The following is a 23839-nucleotide window of genomic DNA, read 5'->3' as shown; positions in this document are numbered from 1 at the left end:
GCATAGTTTTGTTAATTTATGATTAGAAGTAAAATGCATTTTTTTCTCATTAAATAATTGTAGAAACGTTCATCCTTAGACGTAAAGGCCATCTTAAGATTGTAAACCTTTTACAGGTTGCTTCTGTATACATGTTATCCCATTAAGCAACAAACCCTTAGCTGGTTTTGAGTCAAATGTTTTAGGATTAAAAGGGCAATTACGTGTAGGTAGCGTCCTTTTTCAAAACCGTACTGAAAAATGCATAAGTGATTTTGTTCCAATGTCTGTGAAACAGAAAATCTCTGGCTTAAAGAGAAGAAAAGTTCCCTCTGTTGTATCCGTTCACCAGATCGTAGGAGACTGGAGGTGCGGAGCAGTCTGTGAAGAAGTTTGAAAAGGTAAGTGCACACGGCGAGCTCTGTTCCACAGGCACGCTGCCAGAAAGGTCTGTGTGGGTATAAAGATTTGGCTGTACTGGTACTGTCCGCATGTCTCCTGACTTTTTGGAGGTGCCACTACAAGTGCCCCAAGGTTCAGTGTACAAGAACCCACCACTTACAAAATGGTGGGAGTCATATGGCTCGGGGCCCACGGTCACCTCCTGTTGAATCCTGATAGGTGCGGTGTGGAATAGATCCTGCTCCGAGACCATGTTGCTGTAGTCGGGTCCAAGAAGCTCGAAGAACTCTGCTGCTTCCGGAGTCCCTCGCTCCAGGTCTTTGAGCGACATGCCAGAAGTAGATGTAACTCTGGAGCTGTTGGCCGGCTCTGTGAAGAAGGATGGAGGAAGGTTTCGATGCCGCAGTGGGGGCTTCTTGGCTCTCTCTCCTCGCACATCCTTTGCCGAGTTGAAGAGGGCAGCCAGACTCTTGCTTTGCAGGCTGGCCTGCATCCCATCCTTCTTGGGTGGTGTTTTGCCGGAGAGGTTGCTTGTTGGGGTTTGGGGTGAGCCTTGCCTCTTGCATGGCTCCTGAACCGGTGTGGTCCCTGGCGAGATGATTCCCGTGCACCTCTTAATCTGCTTCTGCAGGTACTTTCGGTGGTTGACTTTCCTCTTGGACTTGACAGGCTTGTCCAGTGCAAGTTTGATGTTGCTGGAAGCAGAGTCGATGAAGCTAAGCAGGTCTCTAGTGGTCTCCTTGAAGTCACCCCCGCAGTCCACCTCCTCACCCAGGAGACCCCCTTCCAGACCCTTTTCCACCTCATAATCCATGACCGAGCCAGGAAAACAGAAGTTCAAGAACTGCGAGTTCATGATGGCAGCCTGAACAGCCATCTCTCTCCGCCACGAGCGCAACACCTTCGCGGTGAATATATGCAATTGTCTTCGAGAGACCCTAAAGCATATTTCTTATCTGCATTTCCAGGGTGGTTTGCTAACCCTTGGTCCTGTGCAGGACACCCTTACAGTTCCTCTGCACTCTGCCGAAAGCTTGAATTTGGGGGAAGGGAGGATTATTTTAGGGGGCAGGGCCAATGATGTCAGGACATCAAAGGGGAGGGGCCGAGGGACGTGAGGACTTAACTCTTTGCTCACGCCTGACCACCTGCAACTAAGAGGGATTTGTCTGAGGCATCCCACAGAGTAAAAACACAATAGCCTTAGGTTCATCTGTCCTGGTCAAGTCTTCTTGTATATGTGTATATACACATTTTTTGCTATGAAATCTGAGAACAGACTGCCCTCAGGGCATCTTAACTGCTTGTTAAATAAAAGAAAAAGTTTTACTTGTATTATTATTATATTTGTTTAATTAAACATTTGACTCAAAATGTTAAAACATGAAGAATTAACAAATGTTTCCAGACACAACAATGTAATTTATACATTGTTCAAGGTTAGCCTAAAGAGTGTAAAGAACAAATACTTTATGTAACTCAGAACCACCTGTGGATATCTTTAAATGAATGTTAAGAAAATGTATCTGATGTACTCTAGACACATAAAACTTGATGGGAGATTTTAAAGATATTTAGTTTTAACCTGTACTGAATTATACTAGACATTGAGCATTGTGTTATTATACTCCCCTGAAGAAGTTTCATGCAGTGTGATCTACATTTTAAATACTTGTCCACATGTCTCACAAAATCCACCTCTTGAATTTGCATATATCGTACAAACTTGACCAAACCTTCACAACATGTGCATTAGGTCCTGAACTAAGGTGAATGCTTAATTGAAGATACATCCTTTGGAACACGTTTTTCTACATGTTCTTCTAACTTCCTACAACTATCCCAAACCTGTTCACAGTGGAAGTTGATTTCTCGTGCATTCCCGCACCAGTGGGAATTTTAGCCTCTGCCTGACAACTATTATAGGCTGCCTTTGACATACAGCCCTACATGGTCTAAATAGCTTCTATTCTTCCTTGGGCAGTGAAAGGGATCTTTGTGCCAGAGATTCATTAAACTGCACCTCACAGCCCCTTCGTAAAATTAGCTAGAAAGAATTCACTTACCCAACCTTTAATGATAATTTTAAAAGTTCAGAAATGGCTTGGAATTCCTGTTATTGAGATCATTACATCACATATTAAAACACCCATGTAAACACGAGCTGGGCGGTGTTGTAATGTTCAAATACAGTATACTGTTTCTCAGCTTACTTCTTTGTGTCCATGAACGAAGAATGAATAACAACTTTGTTAGTATTGTTTTTAGTATATCAAGGCCTTAATTGTTGCAGGATTAAAATACTTTCTCCTAACAACAAGTAAGAAGCTGAATCCCCCAAAAAGTGTAAATACTGGCTTTATAGCACTATTCAAACTTTTCATTGTTTAAGCCTCCTGACTAGACTACCATAGCAACAGTGGTTCAGCCAATGGTGTAAGTTTGGGGCAGGACTATTTATTTATCTGACCAATGGCAGATGAGAGGAGTTTTCGAGAAATATGTTTGAAAACAATCATTCTTTTTGCTAAATCGGTTCGATAACAAGTGGCACAGAAATAACACACTTTACCTTTAAAGATACTTTCAGACTACATGGAAAATAACCAGACAACAGGAAATGCACACAAAACACTGAACTGATCATATTTCAGGGAACAACAAAGTGAAAATCATCATCCATCGCCTCACACTCCTCCTCCTGACCTTCCCCCAACCCCACAAAACAACCTGCTCTGCACTCTGGCTGTGATATTAATAATAATATTAGCAGGAGGCAGCTCAGCACAGAGCACATGATGTCTACGTACCGCAATTTGGAGAAGCAGGAGCTGCCAGGAAGTGAATGCAGGTCTGGTGGAGTCCTGCAGGTCCCCGCATGGGGCACAATCTCTGTGTTTTACACCGCGTGCCTCCCGCTAGCTACTTTATTGCTCATTGTCTGTCTTTAGGTTTTCATTAAATCACACTGGAGCAGCAATGGAGGAGTAACAGGAAATGGGACATGTACAGTTGCTTCCATTCATGTGCATTTATTCTGTTATTCATTCATCATTGTTTCCATTTAAAAAAAAGTGTGCAAAATTAAGAAAATAACAATAGTACAACCAGAAGAGTACACAGTTTGTTCAGAAAACTGAAGACTTGTGGTGATTATGTATAGACAATTAAAATAATATAATCACTGATATTAGATCCAGCTAATTTCAGTGACTATTTCAAACTGGTTGAGTTCTAAGTAGTAGAATTTTTTCCCTAAAATGTGTTTCAATTAAATAAAAGGAATAGTTGAAAACATATCAAAATATAAATTTGCTTTCACCGCTTTACTGTGGTTTTCAAATGCTAAGATGGTTCTTGCATGTCTAGTAACCAATCACAACACATAACATTAGAAAAATGCAGAACAGCAAATATGGTACACAAGTCATATGGACTTTTTTTCATGGAAGAAAAAAAAATCAGGTAAGTTTAAAAGGAAATGAAGGTAAATGAATGAGAACTTTGAACTATCCCCTTTAAAATGTAGCATACTTTAGTTAATAACCATAGCTGTGAACGTATGATTTTTATAACTACAATTAAACATTGAGACTTTGGCAAAGGACACTTCCCCTGAGTGGTTTTGCATTTGGTGTTTTCTGACACTTTCAGTTCCTCAATTTTCTCAGAAAAACCTACTGAACATTCTTATTTTGCACCAAAAAACCCTAAAACATTATGATCAACCATGACCCCAAAAAAACTTTTTTTCAGTTAAGTACCAAGGAAGAAACCACTAACTCTGGCACATAGCAAACAGACATAGTTCATTTTGTTTCTCTTACTGTCTTTGTTTCATATCAATGATTCCATATCATTGGGTAGTTGCTGCCTGTTTGATCCACTGCTTGAAGTAGCGTACTTCTAGCGCCCGTGTTTTGATAACTGACTCTGGGTCAAACTCGCTGTTGTAGCGCAGATCGAGGTGGTGAGCACCTCCATCGATCATAATGGCAACCAGAGATTCTGAAAGACTTCTGGTCACTCCACCACTCATCCATGGATCAAGATTTCCATTACTGAAAAAGACGACACACATTTAGGTCTCATAGTATCACTAAATGCAGTACATCTACCCCAACTAGAACATATAAATGGAACGTTTCAATTATAGTATAAAAAAATCTCTGTTAGCTCTGTTCCAAAACCCAGGGAGCTGCCTACTTATAAAACCTTATAAGCTGGCATAGACACCTAACAGGAAAGTTGTTCAAAACTTTCTAAAATACCTTGTGATGCCCACATTTTGAGGCACCATCTAATGTAGGCTATGCTTTGTTGAGAAGGCTATACCTATATAAGATGTTGCCTTAGAAAAAATAGCTACCTATATCGGCACTAGACCGCAAGACTTTTGGAACAGAACCAATATCTAAACCTTAATTATGGTATGAAGTGGAAAAATTAAGGCAGTGCTTTATATTATACAAACACAAAAGGTCCTACCTGAAGATGATGTTGCTGTGAGCACTTATGTTTCTCCCACCGTACACAATTTCTGCCCAGTCTTCCCGTGGCCGCACTCCAAACTGGTTGTAGCACTCGTCGGAGAAAGCCTGGAAGTTCCATGGCTGTGGCTCAAACATGTCAGCGACGCCGTCGGTGCACATTGGCATTACCATCTCTGTACAGCTCTGCAAATATTACACCACATCATGGGGTGTTCAACAACATGATAGTAAATACCCACAAAGTAGTTTTTTAGCCTTGTAACATTTATGAAAATGCACAGAAAATGACATAAAAGCACCACAAATGTATCATAAAGTTGTCCTAAAATAGCTTTGTGAGAAAAACAGAACAAGTGTGACCTAACAGACCAAAGATGTCCAAGCAATTTTCTGTCAATAACAATTTCAATGTCGGTCAGTTTTTAAGTCATACCTATCATTTGACATTTGAATTTTGGAAGAATAAAAAAACGCTCATAGTCATTGTCAGAATTTATTTCTATGTATGTAAAATATCAGCATCATAATTCTTCAACAACATCAATCAAAATCAATCATGAATCAAAATAAAACAGAGTGCAATGACTTATATTAATAAATGTGACCATATAGAGTCAAACGTCCAAACATTTTAATATTTTACCTGGTAGAACCAACCAAGGAAGCCCAGATTCCCAGTAGCGGTTTGTGAGGTGTTGAGACAGACTGCATCTCCCGTGTAATTGTAGTACACCCTTACGGCTTGAGAGATACCATTCAACAGCTGTTCGTCCGATACACCGGTATTAAAATGAAGATTTTTGCAGATCACCTGAGAATCAGAAAAACACATGTAAATCACAGAGCAAACAGCTGGCTTTATGTTCAGAGAGATGACAATAGTTCTGCTTTATTGCAAAACAAAGGCACATCCGATTTGCATGTGAAATTGAGTGGAATGGAATTCTGCTGGAGTGGAATTTATCACAGTCAAGCTGGAACAAAGTAAGAATGTTTCAAAGAAATCTTGACAAACATATCAAGCTAGGCAGTTATCTATGGAAAATGGCTCCACATAAATAGGATTGGACCTCAGTCATGCAGTAATGCAAATATTTGTTGCAATGTCAGTACTGCCACAAGGGGCACTATAGAGAGAATTAAAGGGTTAGTTCACCCAAAAATGAAAATTAGCCTGTGATGTACTCACCATCCTAGGGCTGCGTTCCAGTTCACTTTTTGTATGCCCTTCACTCGCTAAATTCTTTCCGTCTCATTTACTCGGATGTACATCATTGGTTACGTTGCATGAGTGCCCAATACTGGTGGAACCCTTGGAATGGGCTGAACTGGAACGTCCTAAGCCCTTGATCACTTAGAATCCGCTATGGTTTATTGTTTACATGTTTCCCCTAACAAATTTGTTTGGTGCAGCATTCTATATGTATACAGATATGCTTGATGACGTAGGACGTAGGACGTTGGCGTCGTGCGCGTGCCTCTGAAATATGCAGGAGCAAAGGAAACAAAGTTTCCTTAATTTAGCAAAGGAAAACCAGTCTCCTCTTGGCTTATATCGAAATCATCCATCATTTTCTTTACAAATCCTTGTTTTATACTTCTAATTCGTGACCGGCATTTTGTTTTGTTCTTTCTCCGCATTCGTCACTAATCACGCAATGCCGACATCCTACGTCATCCGTACCACAGTCAGCGGAAGTGAGAAAAAAGTGTTTATTAAGTTTGAAATATGGATATTTATCTTACAAAAACGCATGAATTCGCTACAGGAGGCCTTTATTCACCCCCCGGAGCCGTGCGAGGGGTACGTTTTATTATGGATGCGCGCACTTTATTTCACGTCTTCTGAACTGTTGACAAAAAGCACCCGCTTATCCCCATTGTAAGGCTTGGAGGGGCCAAAACTATTTTTAATATAACTCCGATTGGATTCATCTGAAAAAAGAAAGTCATATACACCTAGGATGCTTTGAGGGTGAGTAAAACACAGGCTTATTTTCATTTTTCGGTGAACTAACCCTTTAATGTTGGCATGAAATGAAATTGATCTAATTTGTAAATACATGTCAGAAAATTTTCTGGTTTAAAACTGTCCCTTCACAATCGACTGCAAGTTCACATTCATTTTTGAGTGCAATGCCAACAACTCCAAATCCAATTAAACAATGGATAGAACCAAGTCAACGACCTACATTTTTTCTTCTTTTTCAATAATCCATTACACTCAGATGTTCGTCACAATACAAAAAAACCCCAAAAGATTTGTTGCTACTTTCGTTTCATCGGGACTTCAAAGCAAACTGTCTCAACTACTGAGATGGTAAATAATTTGTATGTTTTTTAAATTATATAATTAAGCTAGCTACCAGAATAATAATACATTTGATTTGTTGGCTTAAACATTCTAAGGTAACACCAAATTAAGTACTGTTCGCAAATTTTTCACGTCTGTATTTCCATACTTGTACGTAAAAAAAATATATTTTAAGGTCCAATTCTCACTATTAACAAACCATTAACTACGACTTTTGACTCAATAAACTCCTAATTTTCTGCTTATTAATAATTAGTAAGGTAGTAGTTAAATTTAGGTATTGGGTAGGATTAGGGATGTAAAATATGGTCATGCGCAATATGTGCTTTATAAGTACTAATTTGTTAATAATAGACATGCTAATAAGCAACAAGTGAATTGCAAGAAAATCGGTACCTATACTAAAGTGTTACCAACAATTCTGGTCATAGAGATATTGCTTGGTGAAGCCGTTTTTGCCCAGATGAAGTATGAAACTGCACTTCTAGCATACCTTTGGTTCAGCCAATATTTACTTGTCAGAATACTCAAAATAACAATAAGCGCCAAAGTGTTGACTTGATGTGCGAACACATTAGCAAATTATTAGCAAAATTTCACAGTCACTGCAGTCCGTTCTCAATAGTGTGTAATAAGCTTTTTAATGGTAAACGCAAAAAATCCCTTGAACAATGTGAATCCTTTGCGAAACTTTCAACAATATGGACGCTTGACATATTGAACATAGTGAACAAAGACAATTTGCATAGAAAAACAAAACACGTTTTAGAGCATATGAAATCAGTCCACAAAGTAACAAGTTTGCGTTCTGATGCAGTCAGCATTAATGAATCTCTTAATGCTTATTCAGGAGGAAGCAAGTGTGTGATTTTAGTGCGAGGTATTTATGTGAAACTCCCACCAATTCCTAATGACTTCAAAATAATTTCGCCATGCAACGGTAAGTGACCATAATTTTACTCATAGTTATCGCTACACATTAAACTGGTATAGTAGAATAAATTTTATCATGCAACACGGGATGATATCTGTCATGTCTGACTTTAAGTGGGTTTGAGAAGGTTGTTGCTAACCTTTTCTTTCGAGATGGTGGTCTGCGTGCGAGATAAGCTACACGCATGTCCGAGCAGAGATTTATACTATGACAAAACCAGCAGAGGCTGTCCAAAGAACCTTCTCTCTACTTTTCAAATGGGATTAGGATTATACATTTATCTCTAGCAACAGATTTCCCACTCCTAAGCCTTCAATACCCCCTTCTCTCAGTCTCTCACATAATCACATTAGCTTTGTCATTAAAAAGCCTCCTCTTTGCACCCGCTGCCTAAACTGCTTTAACCACCCATATGTATCAGACGTGAGTCAGCATTAATGAGGAAATCATTCAGCGAGAATGATTCATACCGACTAGCTGTTAAATCCAACTGCTAAAGTAGAATTTTATTTGTTGTGTTTTACTGATTCATTTTTCTTGTAAAGTGTGTCATACTTAATTCTAGACCATGTAAGATTTTTTTTCGTCTTTTTTGCCACTTCATAGTCACAATTTACAGAAAAACCATGCCATTTATTAAAAAATTATAGGAAAAGTTCACACCCATATGGGTTGCATACATTGCCAGATTTTGAGGGGGGGGGGGGTGGTAACTACTCAAGAGTGAACCATCTGAGCTTTTGCAAAGTCTTCATATTCATACGTGCTAGAAATAAGCTACAGTTACCAACAAAAAACAAAGAAGGTAATGTACCTAAAAGCTTCTAAATAAAATAACTAAATGATTAAACAATTTCATCAAAAATAAAGCTTTTGTGATTCAAATTTCACACTGCCAACTTCTTATCTGTTCCGAAACCTACTGAATTGCCTTGATTGGATAATGTTAATCAATCGACAAATAGCTATTTAGGCATTGCTTTAGCAAACTAGTGTTCACTGGCTTCATATTGCATGTAATGCCGACTCTTCACGATTCAATGATTTTTATTTTGCTCGTTAATTACTATCACTCTGAAATATGTCAAATATGGATGTAAAATGTGTTGCACATGGCAATACGGTTTAATTTGAAAATGTTCTCTAGGTCGGCAGCTCATTAGCTTTAGGAGAAGAGCTTATATTACTTTCTTGTCATGCACACTAGGGCTCTTCATATTCATTTTCCTTTGCTTTGTCAGATAGATTCAATGAATGATAATACGGATGCCTCAGGAGTCCTGACAATAAACATGTTTTCTGTCCACGCCACCCTCTAACCAAAACCGAACAAAAACCTGAACAAAAGCTCAGTTCTGAGGGTGAAAGAAAACAGAAGCTTTATGAATATGAATGAAGCTATTTGCATACTGATGTAAATGGGTACAACAACTGACTTATTATCAGACGTGAGTCAGCATTAATGAGGAAATCATTCAGCGAGAATGATTCATACCGACTAGCTGTTAAATCCAACTGCTAAAGTAGAATTTTATTTGTTGTGTTTTACTGATTCATTTTTCTTGTAAAGTGTGTCATACTTAATTCTAGACCATGTAAGATTTTTTTTCGTCTTTTTTGCCACTTCATAGTCACAATTTACAGAAAAACCATGCCATTTATTAAAAAATTATAGGAAAAGTTCAGTTCTAGTGTTCTGAAATAAATACATAAATAATTAATGTATCATGTAAACACTGTCCCATGGTATATCAATTTGGTAATAATTCTTCAACATGATATGGCACCTGGCAGACATTTCCATCAGTGCTTTCAAGGTATGAACTTTATCAGAAGGTGTGTGCCACAGTATGTTCTGTAAGGGAAACCTTGGAAGTGAACTTATCGTACCTTAACAGGCCAGGCTGGAAGTGGTTGGAGGAAGTTAGCTTCATATGGATAATCCACCATGGCTAAGTTCACCCAGGTTTCCTGCAGCCAAGCCTTGAAGCCATACACTTCGTCTGGAGTCTTTAAAGGATTACACAGTCCAAACTCCTGAGACAGCCACTGCAGACCCTCACCTATAAAAGAAAAGCTGATCAAATGAGTCCAAGAAAACCCATAAGCTTCAAAAAGAGAGTTGGTACAAAACAATGAAGAGTCACAAATGAACATGGGTTTAGAACAAAATCCTTCAACAATCAGTGTTGGCTAGTAAAGGAGTACAGATAATCTGGACTACATAATAAGATGATCAAAATCAGCAAAACAAAAATCAAGTCCTTGGAATTTATATACACATAATTAGATTACAGAGATTTTTGTTTGTATTTATTTATTTTTTAAATTACAGACTGATTACCTATTTAGTGTTTAAGAAAGATTTCCCTTTTTTCCCTCAGGGTTTTCTTGTTTTACAACAACAACAAAAATGACTAGATAATACGTGGTCATATTAAGTTTCGTAAATAGGAAATAAAAGATTATATTATTGATTCTCATTTTAATTGTGTCTTTTGTAATCAGTACCACATCTTCCGAACATTGTCAACAATATTATCTACACATGACCACAAAAAAATATTTTTAACAAGGGGCAAAGCAGCATAGCAATCACATTCACCAACCTGTTGCTGAGACCCTGTCAATAGCCGCCCATGACCTCCTGATGTTGCTGCTACAGTTGGTGCCACTGATGGTGAAGTCATGGGTGACCACTTTGTAAAACTCTCCACACGGCACAATGAACTGCCAGATGGGAGCGGACGCGGCAAGAGCACTGAAAACACCAGAAGGTCACACTCACTGATCATTTCATTTCACAGTAGAAAAATCAACCAATAATCATGAACTTCTCTGCTGAATTACATCACCTTCCTTAATTAAACACATGGTTACACACTACTGTTAAGCATTTTACTCTTCTAGAATCCCATGGCACTCTAAATATAAGATAGGCCTATTATTCCGTTTCTAGGCATCATACTCCATTAAGTATGGATATGTATGCTGTACTTATGCATTTTAATAGACTAATATTTCACATTTAGATATAAACTACACTAGCAGTGACCTTTAAGCACTTATTAAATGTTTGCAATATCATCTTGAGACTAATACACACCAACCTGCCAAATGAGAATGAAAATCAACCGTGGCAGGCACTAGCCAGTTTTGTTATGATTTCGAGATTCCGTCTCTCAAACAGAAGCCTCTAACATTAAAAAAGAAAATGTAGAAAGAGAGTTGCACAAGGGACGAGAATTCCCACGTCTTTAAAATTTAAGCACTCAGTGACCCCGCTCTGGGACTTTACATGGTCTTCTGCTTTGTGACTAAGCTGCTGCTGTTTCTAAATGTTTTCACTTTCCAATAATACCACTTACAGTTGACCACAGAATATCTAGCAGGGATAACATTTCAGAAACGTACTGCAAAGGTGGCCACATATCACAGTACCATGCTTGAATACACTGAGCTACAAAGACCAACCTTTTTTTCTCACAAATGTTTGTAAATGCAGACTGTATCTAGATGCTTGATTTCATATACCTGTGGCAATAGGTCTGATTGAAACACCTGAATTCAATAATTAGGTGTGTCCCAGTTTGTCCATATTATAAATTTAGGGCCAGTTTTACTAACAGCTTGCGCCAGTGCAAACCGTCTTTTGGCATTAAAATTGTACTGTCAGATTTTACTAAAGATGCGCAGTGATGAATTAGCGCTGAAAAGGCGTGGACAGTTATTTTTGCGGCTGACCTTATTGAATATGCATTTGTAGGAGTTTCCCTTTCAGACGCAAAATGTATAGGAGGAGAGTATTCAAATGAATCGCGCAATGCATTTTACTAACGTTTGCATTCGTCAAATTACTGGCATCTGCACCATTATTTAAAGGGTTAGTTCACCCAAAAATTCTGTCATTAATTACTCACCCTCATGTCGTTCTAAACCCGTAAGACCTCCGTTCATCTTTAGAACACAAATTAAGATATTTTTGATGAATTCTGAGAGCTCTCTGATCCTCCCATAGACAGCAATGTAATTACCACGATCAAGGTCCAGAAATGTAGCAAGGAGATCGGTAAAATAATCCATGAGACATCAGGGGTTCAACTGTAATTTTACGAAGCTACGATATTTTTTGTACGCAAAGAAAAAACGATAACTTAACTTAATATAACTTAACAACTTTATTCAACAATTCGTCAGAACACAGATGCAACTGCGTCACGCGGATACATTTTCTACGTTGTTTACGCTTTGATTTGAACAAAAATAGCGTATCCGCGTGACGCAGCTGACACAGAATAGCATACGCTGTTTGCGTTCAGTGGAAATTCTCCAAAATGACGAATTGTTGAATATAGTTTTTTTCTTTGTGTACAAAAAGTATTCTCGTAGCTCTCGTAGAACCTCTGATGTCATATGGATTATTTTACCGATCTCCTTGCTACGTTTCTGGACCTTGATCGTGGTAATTACATTGCTGTCTATGGGAGGGTCAGAGGGCTCTCAGAATTCATCAAAAATATCTTAATTTGTGTTCTGAAGATGAACGGAGGTCTTACGGGTTTAGAACGACATGAGGGTGAGTAATTAATGACAGTATTTTCATTTTTGGGTCAACTATCCCTTTAAGGCCCAAAAAAAGCATGTCTTAAACTATTTTGCCCTTGAAATGGCTGCAATTGTTGCTGCTAGGAGGAGGCACTGCAGAGAACAGAGAGCGCGTGGTAGAAGGGAGAGGATTTTTTCCACATGTATTAATTTATTTGGAATGCCAGAAGAACACATTATCTGAACATATCGTTTGCCAAGCCATGTTATTTTTAATTTGCTTCAGGAAATAAAAGACAACTTGGAACCCTCAACTAGGAGTCACGCAATACCAGCTCTATCAAAACTTCTTGCAACCCTTCATTGTTTGGCCTCCAGTTCTTTTCAACATAGCCTACTGTGGCTTATTTATTTCTTTATTTGCGACTACTCTAATTTGTGCTGCGCTTGGTATATTGCATTGGTCAATATGTAAATGAGATGTTGCATCTGTGTTCTTTAATTTGTGTGTTGTTAGTAAATCACCTGCATACATTTCCACGCCCATCGGCGCTGTTTTGGAATTGCGCTCTCTCGCTAATTTGCCCTGTTTAGTCAAATTGGCCCACAGTGTGTGCATATATATGTACATATTTATGAGTGTATGTATGTATGCTTGCTTGGGTTTACAAATTTTGGGGTCAGTAAGAACAAGATCAAATTACAAAATGTTACAAATGATTACTATTTGAAGTTAATGCAGTTCTTTTGAACTTTGACTAATCAAAAAATCAAAAGTTCAAAAGAAAAAACATTAAGCAGCACAACTATTTTCAACGTTGATAATAATAAGAAATTGTGAGCAGCAAATTAGCATATTAGAATGATTTCTGAAGGATCATGTGATTCTTGATTGGAGTTAAGGGTGCTGAAAATTTAGCTCTGCCATCACAGGAATAAAGTGCATTTTAAAATATGTTATTTAAATTTGTAACGATAATTTCATAAAATTATGTTTATTGGTAAAAACAGTATTGAATATCATTTTTTTTTATATTTGCTGTTAATATTCTGATACACATAGGTAACATGAACAAACACTCACCCTACAACTGCACTGGGATACTTCATCCTCAGCCAAGTCGCCAGCATCCCGCCGTAGGAGCCGCCAATGGCGATGACTGAATTATTCTGAGCTCCAGGCAGGGTTTTTTTCAGAGCTTTGATGAGCACTGCAAAGTCAGCTAAAGCCTGTTCTGAGGTCAGGTAGTTCAGATACTTTGCATTCTGTGGAAAAGGAAAGACAAGCCCAGAAGGTCAAGGACAGTGTTAGCTAAATGACCCTTACCGCTCTACATGAGCTGCAGTATGTACTCACGCTGTAAGACTCTTCGCCGAACGGCATGGACTCTCCATAGTAGCGATGTTCAGCAAAAACCAGCAAGGCTTTCAGCTCTTCTGCTACATCCCACATGAAACCCTTGGGAAAAAGAAGAGGTTGAGATATCGAGCTTCCATTTGGACTAAGGGTTAGCACGGTAACTAAATTTTATACTTTTACAAGATATTTTTCCTCTGGATGGCAAAGTTTGAATTTTGTATCAGTATTTTTCATAATCATAATGCTATAAACATGAAGTAAATAATGCTGATAGTGATTATCTACAAACACTGTGTTTATTATTATCACATAAAGTGAAGCTCATAATTTCTGCAGCACCAAACAGAATAGAGTGCAACAACGCATGTCCAATTTTTCAGTGGCCTGGTTTCAGAAGTATTTTTCCCCCATCTAGTTTTCCCTGCATTTTGGCAAGGAAATCCACTGTTGAACATGATTGTTTAATAAATCAGTTGAAATGTGGGCTGATGGCTTTAACAAAAGCATATATAATATCAATTAACAACTTTGAAACTCACAGTAGGTCTGTATTTAGAGGTTTATAGATCATTCCCAAAATACATTATAAAAAATTACCCTGTGGAGAAAATGAAATGTGAGTTTTTACGGAACCTCTCCTACTTTTTTAATTTAATTAACAGAAGTGGTAGTTTTGTCGGTTCCAAAATATCTATAGATCCAAAATATCTATACATCTCAAAATATCTCTATAAAAGTTTTTTCTGCCATTTCTTCCAATCAAATATATATATAAAAAAATGCATATTTACAGTGTTGTTACAGAACCATGTGATGTCTCCTTCATTGCCCGTGTAAAACAGGATCGGGCCTCCTTCCTTGTGCCAGTGCTGGTCATTAAGAAGATACCTCTGTTTGAATGTGCCATTCTCCAAAAAGCCAAAATGGTCAATCTGTAATAAAAGAAAGAAAGAAAGTACACAAAGGAAATATTAAATTCATTTTAATGAAAAAATTAAATTTAATGGCATAGTGTCATTTGGAGAAATTTTTGCATTGCGTACAGTACACTTGCCCACTAATAAATCCTCTGCAATTAATGGGTGTTGTCAGAATGAGAGTTCAAATCCATCAAGACATTTTACATCTAAACCTTTGCTCCTAGCCAAAATATGAGTTCATAATCCATTGCAATGCTTCCTCCAGTGAAAAAGTCCATCCCCTGTTGTCCTCCCACATCAAAATCCACCAACACATTTGTTTAGAATTGATTTGGGTTGTTTTCACTTGTAAACTTGATCTGTGCATATTTCTCCCCTGATTCAGACAAGATTACTTTCACTGGAGATATGGATAGAGGAGTCATATTTTAGCCAGAAGCAACAGTTTGATGTTGGATTTGCTTATTTCAAACGATTGCCATTTCACAAGACATTAATAGATGGACTGGAGTTGTGTATTACTTTTATTGTGATGATTTTATCAGAATGAGAATGGACTCTCATTCTGATGGCACCCATTCACTGCAGAGTATCCATTGGTGTGCAAGTGACTTAATCTGTTCCGACGAAAAAACAAACTCAAATACATATTAGGTATAACATATACATGAAGGCAAGTACATTTTCTGCAAACTGTAATTTTGGGGTGAACTATTCCTTTCTTAATGTTGTTCTGCTGCTGTTTTAACCATAAACAGTTACAATGTTGATACACCCCTGTCTACACTTAATGTAAATGTACAGTAACGATACTAGACTGTCTTTATTTCTGGGTGTTCTCCTCAATCTTCTGGCCTTCAGGCATCTCGTATAGTTGAGTGTAAAACCTCGGAGCAGGATGGAGGGATAATTAGCCTCAATTTGTATTAAAATCTATTGCCAGCGTCAGGGATGCCACATTAGTTCCGCTTTGAGCAGAATTGTAATATCCATTCACCCAGTCCAGGGGCCGTTCACTGTCTTCTACATTTCCATAAATTCTCCAAGTTTGAAGGAAGAAGTCAAAAGAATGTTAAAACTTCTTAACAGTTGCAGTTCTTAACAGTTCTCACTCTTCTGAATCCCACCCAACACTTAATAAAGAATGTTCTCTCTAGTGTTTTGTTTTTTTGTAAATACCCTCTTTCTCCTCCCGTTGGCAACAAAAGAGGCAGGAATTTTATGAGCCAGTGACAGCAAAAGGACTCACAGTTACATTCATTCAACAGCAGTCAGAGCCTGGCTGCAGGTCAAATGAGTGTCAGCTATATTCACATGCTTTAGTGAGTTATTTTCTGTGTAAGCTGTTACATCTCAAGCCTCAAGCTCTAGAAAATGGCCTTTTTACAATTTATAAGCCTATTCATTTCCACTTTAAAAAACATATTTACAATATTTGAATCATAAAAGTACATACATTTTCTTGATAAAATAGATAATACTATTATTAATAAAATAATACATAAATGATTCATACTTTTAAAAACATAGTTTACAATAAATGTACATGTATTTTATTTTTGAATATTAGGGTAAAAAGATAATAAATATCAGCATTTTCACATTTCATTTTTTAAATGAAATGCAAAACCGAATTTTCAGCAGCCATTATTCCAGTCATTCTTCAGTGTTTTCTGATTAATAGAAAGAAAAGAACAGCACATATTTGAATTAGAAACCTTTAGTAACATTATAAATGTCTTTGACACTCACTTTTGATTATTTTAATGCATCCTTGCTCAATAAAAGTATTAATTACTTTAAAAAAAAAGAAGAAGAAGAAGAAGAAATAAATCTTAATGACCCTGACATTTTGAACGGCAGTATAATTTTTTTATTATACAATATCCTTATTCTGTTGTGAATTACATGAAACCTTCTATATAATAATCTTTAAAAGGACTATGGCGGATTCGAGAACTGAATGTACTCTATACATTCAGTTCTCTATATGTACTATAACTTTAAAACAAAACATCTGATTTTGGCTGCTGAGGTTAGATGAGTCACATTATGGACACCGGCTCAGAAATGCAGCACCCTCTTCTGGTTGATACAGACTTTCAAAGCAGATGTACAACATGAGTCATCAATCTACTTACTAGGCCTACCTGTTTCAATGTGAAAATGGTGTCACATAGCTTTAAAAAAAAAAAAAAATTAAAAAAAATGTACTTTATCATGTCTAAAATCTTTTTCATAAGCTCTTTTAACAAGAACCTGATCTACAGGAAAGCTGTGAATATTTTTCCAGCTGTAAAAACAACTTTTAAAACCCCAACACAAAAACGTATCCACAGGGTTAGAACAACAAATCAGTGGATGAATTTTCATGTTTGACTTTTCCTCCAGAAAACACAAACGTTGAAGGTTTATTAAAAAATTTCACACTGTTCCATTCCACCATAACAATGAAAGTAGATGGTGACCAGGGGCTGTCAGGCTTTAAAAGATTATATGAATCATGCACTTTATTTCAAGCTTACATAATTTACTTTCACTGTAGGGAAAAAGTCATTTGGGTTTAAAAAAAAAACATGACAGGGAATACATTGTTGTACTATATGCATACCATTTGCTGCACGCTGAACATATCTTTTTTTCCAGATATCTTTGTTATAAAACGGATAGTTCCGGTCCTTGATTCTGATTGGCTGAGCCACGTTCGAAGCTGTTGTAAATTACTCTACAAACACACACGTTTGTTTACGTCTGTATGTTCCTTGGCAACCACTTTGTTGCAACCACAACCGATTCTGGGGAACTACATTGTTTGGCGGAAGAATAATGTTTTTATTATTAAAAAATTTCACACTGTTCCATTCCACCATAACAATGAAAGTAGATGGTGACCAGGGGCTGTCAGGCTTTAAAAGATTATATGAATCATGCACTTTATTTCAAGCTTACATAATTTACTTTCACTGTAGGGAAAAAGTCATTTGGGTTTAAAAAAAAAACATGACAGGGAATACATTGTTGTACTATATGCATACCATTTGCTGCACGCTGAACATATCTTTTTTTCCAGATATCTTTGTTATAAAACGGATAGTTCCGGTCCTTGATTCTGATTGGCTGAGCCACGTTCGAAGCTGTTGTAAATTACTCTACAAACACACACCTTTGTTTACGTCTGTATGTTCCTGGGGAACTACATTGTTTGGCGGAAGAATAATGTTTTTATTAACATCATTACACTTTATTTGCTCTGTTTCATTTTGTGAAACCTTACTACGTATATGGAATAACCGTTTTATAAAAGCAATAAGCCCCGTGAAGCCGTGGTTTACAGTGAATTTATAACAGCTATGAATTTATAAATTCGCTGTAAACCACGGCTTCTTGGGGCTTATTGCTTTATTCTATACGGTACAAAACCTCTCCAAGTAAGCAACTGCCCAGCAACCATTTAGAATACCCTAGAAACCACATAACAACAGCCTAAAAAGCACACAGAAACCCTTAGCGACCATATATAGCAACATGGTAGCAAATATTGTACAAGAAAGAAGCACTTACTCTATGTTTTCCTCATGAAAGTAAAAATCTAGTTTTGTAGTAGGGGTGTGTATTCAGCTGCAGCGATAGGCATTTTCTGGGTTTCTTCTGCGAGGCATATTTGGAGATTTACTGCTGATCACAGAACCGTGCTTCACTGATAGATACGCATGACAATCGCAGCTTCTGTCGAATCGCGATCTCGATTCCATTTCGATTTATCGTGCAGCCCTAGTGACCAGGGTTCTGTCAGGCTTTAAAAGTTTATATGAATCATGCACTTTATTTCAAGTTTACATCATTTACTTTCACTGTAGGGAAAAAGTCATATGGGTTTCAAAAAACATGACAGGGAATAAATTGTTGTGCTGTATGCATACCATCTGCTGCACAGCTTCTGTCGAATCGCGATCTCGATTCCTTTTTTTTCGAAATTTTTCGATTCGAAAACGTATTTTACAGTGTAATAATATTTCATAATATTAGTTTTTACTGTTTTTTTATCAAATAAATGCAGTCTGTCTGAGCACAAGAGACTACTTTCAAAAACATCTTTAAAGAAATGTAATTATTGCAGACCAGTAGTGTATCAGAACTGAAGAAAGCCCAAAAGATTATTGAGATTAAATTTTTTTGTCAACATTGCACCCTATTTTGTACACATTAGTGCTATTAGTTATGTCTAATGAATTATCTTGGTTGCTTGTCAAAAAGTGCTCTCCATTTTTAAATCCACAACCAGCAACAGATGCTGAAAGGATATCCCCTCGACAACTGTTCAACCGCTCAACAGAGAATTAAAAAACGACAGACTACAGCTCAGCTCGAGAGGGAATGTGAAATGAAGCGCAGAGGGAATGTAAAATCCTAGACCCATGTTATGTTTCCTGTAGAGTTTCTACTTTGTAGATCCACATTTTAACAGCCTCGTCTGTGCTCCTACGACTGAAAGCTACCGTTTAAGGCGTACTAAGTGCTGACAAGGACAAAACCAAGACAATGAGGAGCAAGAAAGCCAGGAAATGGCCCTAATCTTCCTGACGGCTCAGAGGATGAGTTGAACAGACACCGAGAAACAATTGCCTTCACTTTGGCGTGTCCAGGTCAAGACGTAATTAGGCTCAGAGTACAGCCTAACAGGATTGTTTTTGTCTAAAACTAGACGCGGGGCTTTTCCTGTGTCAGCTTTTCCCACAGATAGCGTGTAAAAGATTAATTTCTAAGCCACTCTTCAGGCTAAGAATGAGATTAAAGGTTTCTGAGACTTAAATTATTAAACAACTGGCAGCATCATACCACGATTTAAATAATGATATATTAAAGAAAGAAAAATGTCACTGTGTATTTTAGTCAAAGCATGTTAAACCTGACGCACACACAAAAACAAGGGACTTTCAAGATCTCACTTTCAGTTCAATAAAGTGAAAAACGGGCAGACTGCCAGCATCAAATGCTATGCATCTGCACACGGGCCCAAGCCCATAGGGGCGAAAGGATCTGCTATTATTCTTTGGGGGCCACAAGGAAAAGGAAATTTCCTGCAGACACAATACAGAGCAGAACAGCACGGATTATGGACGCATTAAATAAAGGAAATCCTAAACGGAAGCCCAGTTGTAAGTTAATGAGCAGCCACAACCAGATAAAACTGCTGTGGGTTGCAAAATAAGACTTGTATCAATCAAGACTTACTGATTGATACAAGTTGATTGGAATGACAATGGTTTGCAAATGTGATCAATGACAACAAACAAGTTGCTGTCACATAAGTTTCTGATTACAATATCAAGGTTAGAGAAGGATGTAATAGGTCTAACCACTATTTTTCAGATATTTCCTCTTTTGTGCATTATTGGTTATTGAATGCACTGATAAATTGCACTATTGGTGGGTAGGCCTGTCGCAATAATCAATATATCGACTTATCGCGCAATATATGTACATGACCACAATCATTTTTAGTGACGCAATATATCGCCTATTATATTTACTTAAAAATTAATGTCACCGTGTTTTGTACATTCTACTTGCGCCAGTGTCTTTTGCAGCTTCTCGTACATAACGTGGTGTAGTCATGAGGTGCTAGTTCAAATTTTAAAAATGCTTCTACAAAAAAGTTTAATCTGCAGATATGGCCTTGTTTAGGGATCTGTGCCTTTGTGCATACGGGCATCTGACTGCTAAGTAGGGATTGTGTTTTCAGCAATAGTGTGCACCCTTCATTTACAAAGAAAAGAAGGTCTGGGAAAACTCTGTAGATGGAAAAATCTCCATACAAGTTCTTTGTGCATTTGTCTACTTGTCACTTCGCACTTTTTGTTAGAAAATGTTTATTTACTATTTATTCAGGCTTTTTAAGGTATATAATATTTTGCCACTTAATTTCCATGATCTAAATATTCTTAAAAATGTAAAGTTTGTTGTCATTTGGAAGCGTGTAGGCCTTCTTGCATTATTATGTTACTGTTACATTATGATTATATATTCAGTGGCATAAAATGGTCTTTAAAATGACAATAATAACGCTTATCGCAATTATTTCAGGGGCAATATATCGCACAACAAAAAGTTGTTATCGTGACAGGCCTATTGGTGGGTCGTATTTACTATTAAGTAAGTATTACCTGAAAACGTACTTTTTACAGTCATTCATTTTCAAGCGAGAAACATGTTAGCATAGTTTATGTGCTACTGTTTTAAGCCACACCACAAAACAGATGAAAATAATTCTTCAGCCATTTAGATCACAAGTAACTTTGTATAAATAAAATGGGTTAAGCTATAAATGACAATGACAACAAGAACAAAACTAATTACTGTTATAATTATTCTTGCTGTTTAAACAATTTTATGCATATACTTCCATTTTATTTAAGTTTGCAAAATAACAACCAAAAAGGTATTATGTTTTATTGTTGCAGTCTAAATTGTATTATTTTAGTCTGCTTGCTTTAATATATATATATATATATATATATATATATATAATTGTTTTTTGTGTAAAAGCTGAAATGAGATAAATGCATATTGGTTATCAGAAAATTACATTAAAAAAAAAATAATAATTTAATCAGTGTAAACAAATTGATATCTTGACATGGATTTCTTATGGCCAAGAACAAACAGCCAGGTAAGAGGAGCAAAGTAAGACACTTACCTGTTGATCAAAATAGAAAGTTTTGTACGAGACAGATGTGTGCTGAGAGTTGGTTTGGGCTGTGTGTCTGCCTAAGAGCTGTGGTTTGAGCCCCAGTGCATTACAGCTGAGGATGAGGAGGAGGAAGAGCAGAGCAGTGTTGATCAGTCTCATGTCTGAATGAATGAATCCCGTCACAGTGCATCTGAAAATACCAAGCGATGGATCATTTGCATACGAGGAACGAGGAAGGATGTCATATGACTCGTAGTTGCTCCATAACGCAAAAATTTTAAAACTACATTAAAAACAAAATAGATGCAATGTAACGCCCTAATATATATATATATATACAATACCGTAGCTTTTAAGTTTTTATTTTTCAAATGTCAGACCATTTCATAAAAGGCTCAAGCTTGATAAGCTTGATAAATCTGTTTGTCATTTGCGAATAGTTATTAAAAGTGTCTATCTGTCTCTGTGCTCACTCAAAATGGATAATATCTCCTTTCTGTCGAAGGAATGTTTTGTTATCTTCATATAACGACACAACGTGCTTCCGTATTGTAAAAACGTAATCACCGCGATGCCTCATGGGTATTGTAGTTTCTTTTTATTCCTCGTTATTTTCATTTATTTTTAGTAAAATCATAATAAATATATATGGTATCCTATAATTTATTTATTAACATATTTGTCTATCTATATATCTATATCTATATGTGTGTGTGTATATATATATATATATACATACTAGTACACATAATGTATCAAAATTTAAAAACAACACGTGTACAATTATTTACTTGTATGAGAATCTGTCTGTGATAGTGTCTATTAAAGTTGTATTTGTATTATTTTATTATAACTGACCTTCATTGCATTTATTTAATTAAGAAGCTTTTTTTCATTTATTAAAGAATTTATTCATATCTCCTACAATATAGTTTGTGTCATGACCATGTTTATTTGGGAAAAAAAGTATTACCTTACAGTCTATATATGCTGAGACTTAACAAGATAATTGCTCACAGAAAACGGCTTTGAATTGCTGCAGTCATGTCTCTTTATGATAAATGTATTACACATAATGCATCACAACTTATATATTGAAAGCACACACTAAAACAATAAATGTAGTTATCTACTTTGGATACAGATCTTGTGGGTTCAAAGAATGGCATTTCATCTTCACTAGACAAAAGACTGTTACTCCTTGATGAATATTGTACTTCACATAATGAAATGGTCATAATAACATTGTCCATACAGAAAAAGTAAGCACTTAGTAGTACATATACTATACTGGAAATTAGGGCATTTAACATAGAAAAGAAATAATTCTAGAGTCTTATTGGTACACAATGCAACACATTATAATATGGCATATATCTGTAAAATAATGCTAGACAAAAATACCTGACAGAGAAAATACTGTGCATGGCACGTCATGTAACATAGAAAGAAAACAGTTTATACAAAACTAGAAAAGGTTATCACTTTAAAATGAAATGTTAATAGAAAAGCTTAATATCGTATAAGCAGCTATGTGTAAATATGAGGAAAATGCATTATACTGCAACGTTATTGGCATGGACACCCAAAAAAAGCTGAAACAATTGGTCCTCAACTTAAACAATGTTTAGTGTTTTAGTGAATACCTTTTGTCAAGAAAAAAATAATAAATCAGTCTAAACTAAATCACTGAATCAAGCACATGGCATCTAAAACCAGTTGTAATTCTATCCATTTTGTAAAAGAAAGAAAAGAAAAGGCTCTGTAGCAGCAAGTAAAATACTGAAAGTCTATAAAAGAGGAGATTCACAGTTCCATTGTAATGACACGGGCGCAAAAAAACCCTTACAGCACAGCCAAGGTTGGAGGTACAAGTTCCAACTGTTTGAAAGTCATTAAAATGCACAACACAGTTCCAGAACAAAGGCCAACCGAAGCCAGAATCACACTGTATCACACCGTTAAACAACTCCATCATCTATTCCTCAATATGATGCATTGGAACACAAAGACCATTTGTGCAAGAACTCACTGAAACATCTATGAAATACATCTCATTCACACAATAGCTGCATGCACACTGTTCTCTCGGCCCCTCGAGTGCCAAAAGCTTTAAACATCGCTATGGTTATTACAATACCAAAGCTGGACTAAATTAACAGCAAAGCATCCTGGTATACTTCAGTTCTGGTAAGGGGGGG

At 36.8% G+C, this 23839-nt stretch overlaps 2 protein-coding genes across 3 annotated transcripts; both read right to left on the bottom strand.

Moving 5' to 3' along the window:
* Positions 1–289: 289 nt before the first annotated feature.
* LOC107593495 (protein FAM181B) lies at positions 290–1280 on the bottom strand. The gene has a single exon (XM_016283228.1). It carries the CDS (start codon positions 1256–1258, stop codon positions 290–292), a length of 969 nt encoding a protein of 322 aa, XP_016138714.1. The 5' UTR covers positions 1259–1280.
* Positions 1281–3397: 2117 nt separating this feature from the next.
* On the bottom strand, positions 3398–22193 carry prcp (prolylcarboxypeptidase (angiotensinase C)). Of its 2 annotated transcripts, XM_016283212.1 has the most exons (10): positions 22112–22193; positions 21645–21828; positions 14819–14959; positions 14025–14126; positions 13752–13933; positions 10732–10883; positions 10013–10185; positions 5518–5685; positions 4870–5057; positions 3398–4442 (listed from the first exon to the last, which is right to left on the bottom strand). In XM_016283212.1, the coding sequence occupies exons 2-10, from the start codon at positions 21795–21797 to the stop codon at positions 4238–4240; spliced, it is 1464 nt and encodes a 487-aa protein (XP_016138698.1). In that variant the 5' UTR covers positions 21798–21828; positions 22112–22193; the 3' UTR covers positions 3398–4237. The 2 variants fall into 2 exon arrangements, with proteins under 2 accessions (XP_016138698.1, XP_016138697.1); XM_016283211.1 differs by lacking the exon at positions 22112–22193 and having other exon boundaries at positions 21645–21940.
* Between the last annotated feature and the right edge of the window lie 1646 nt (positions 22194–23839).

The sequence above is a fragment of the Sinocyclocheilus grahami genome, unplaced genomic scaffold, assembly GCF_001515645.1.
Source record: "Sinocyclocheilus grahami isolate Dianchi unplaced genomic scaffold, SAMN03320097.WGS_v1.1 scaffold171.1, whole genome shotgun sequence".
NCBI classification, from domain to species: domain Eukaryota; kingdom Metazoa; phylum Chordata; class Actinopteri; order Cypriniformes; family Cyprinidae; genus Sinocyclocheilus; species Sinocyclocheilus grahami.
This window is presented reverse-complemented; position numbering and strand designations above follow the sequence as displayed.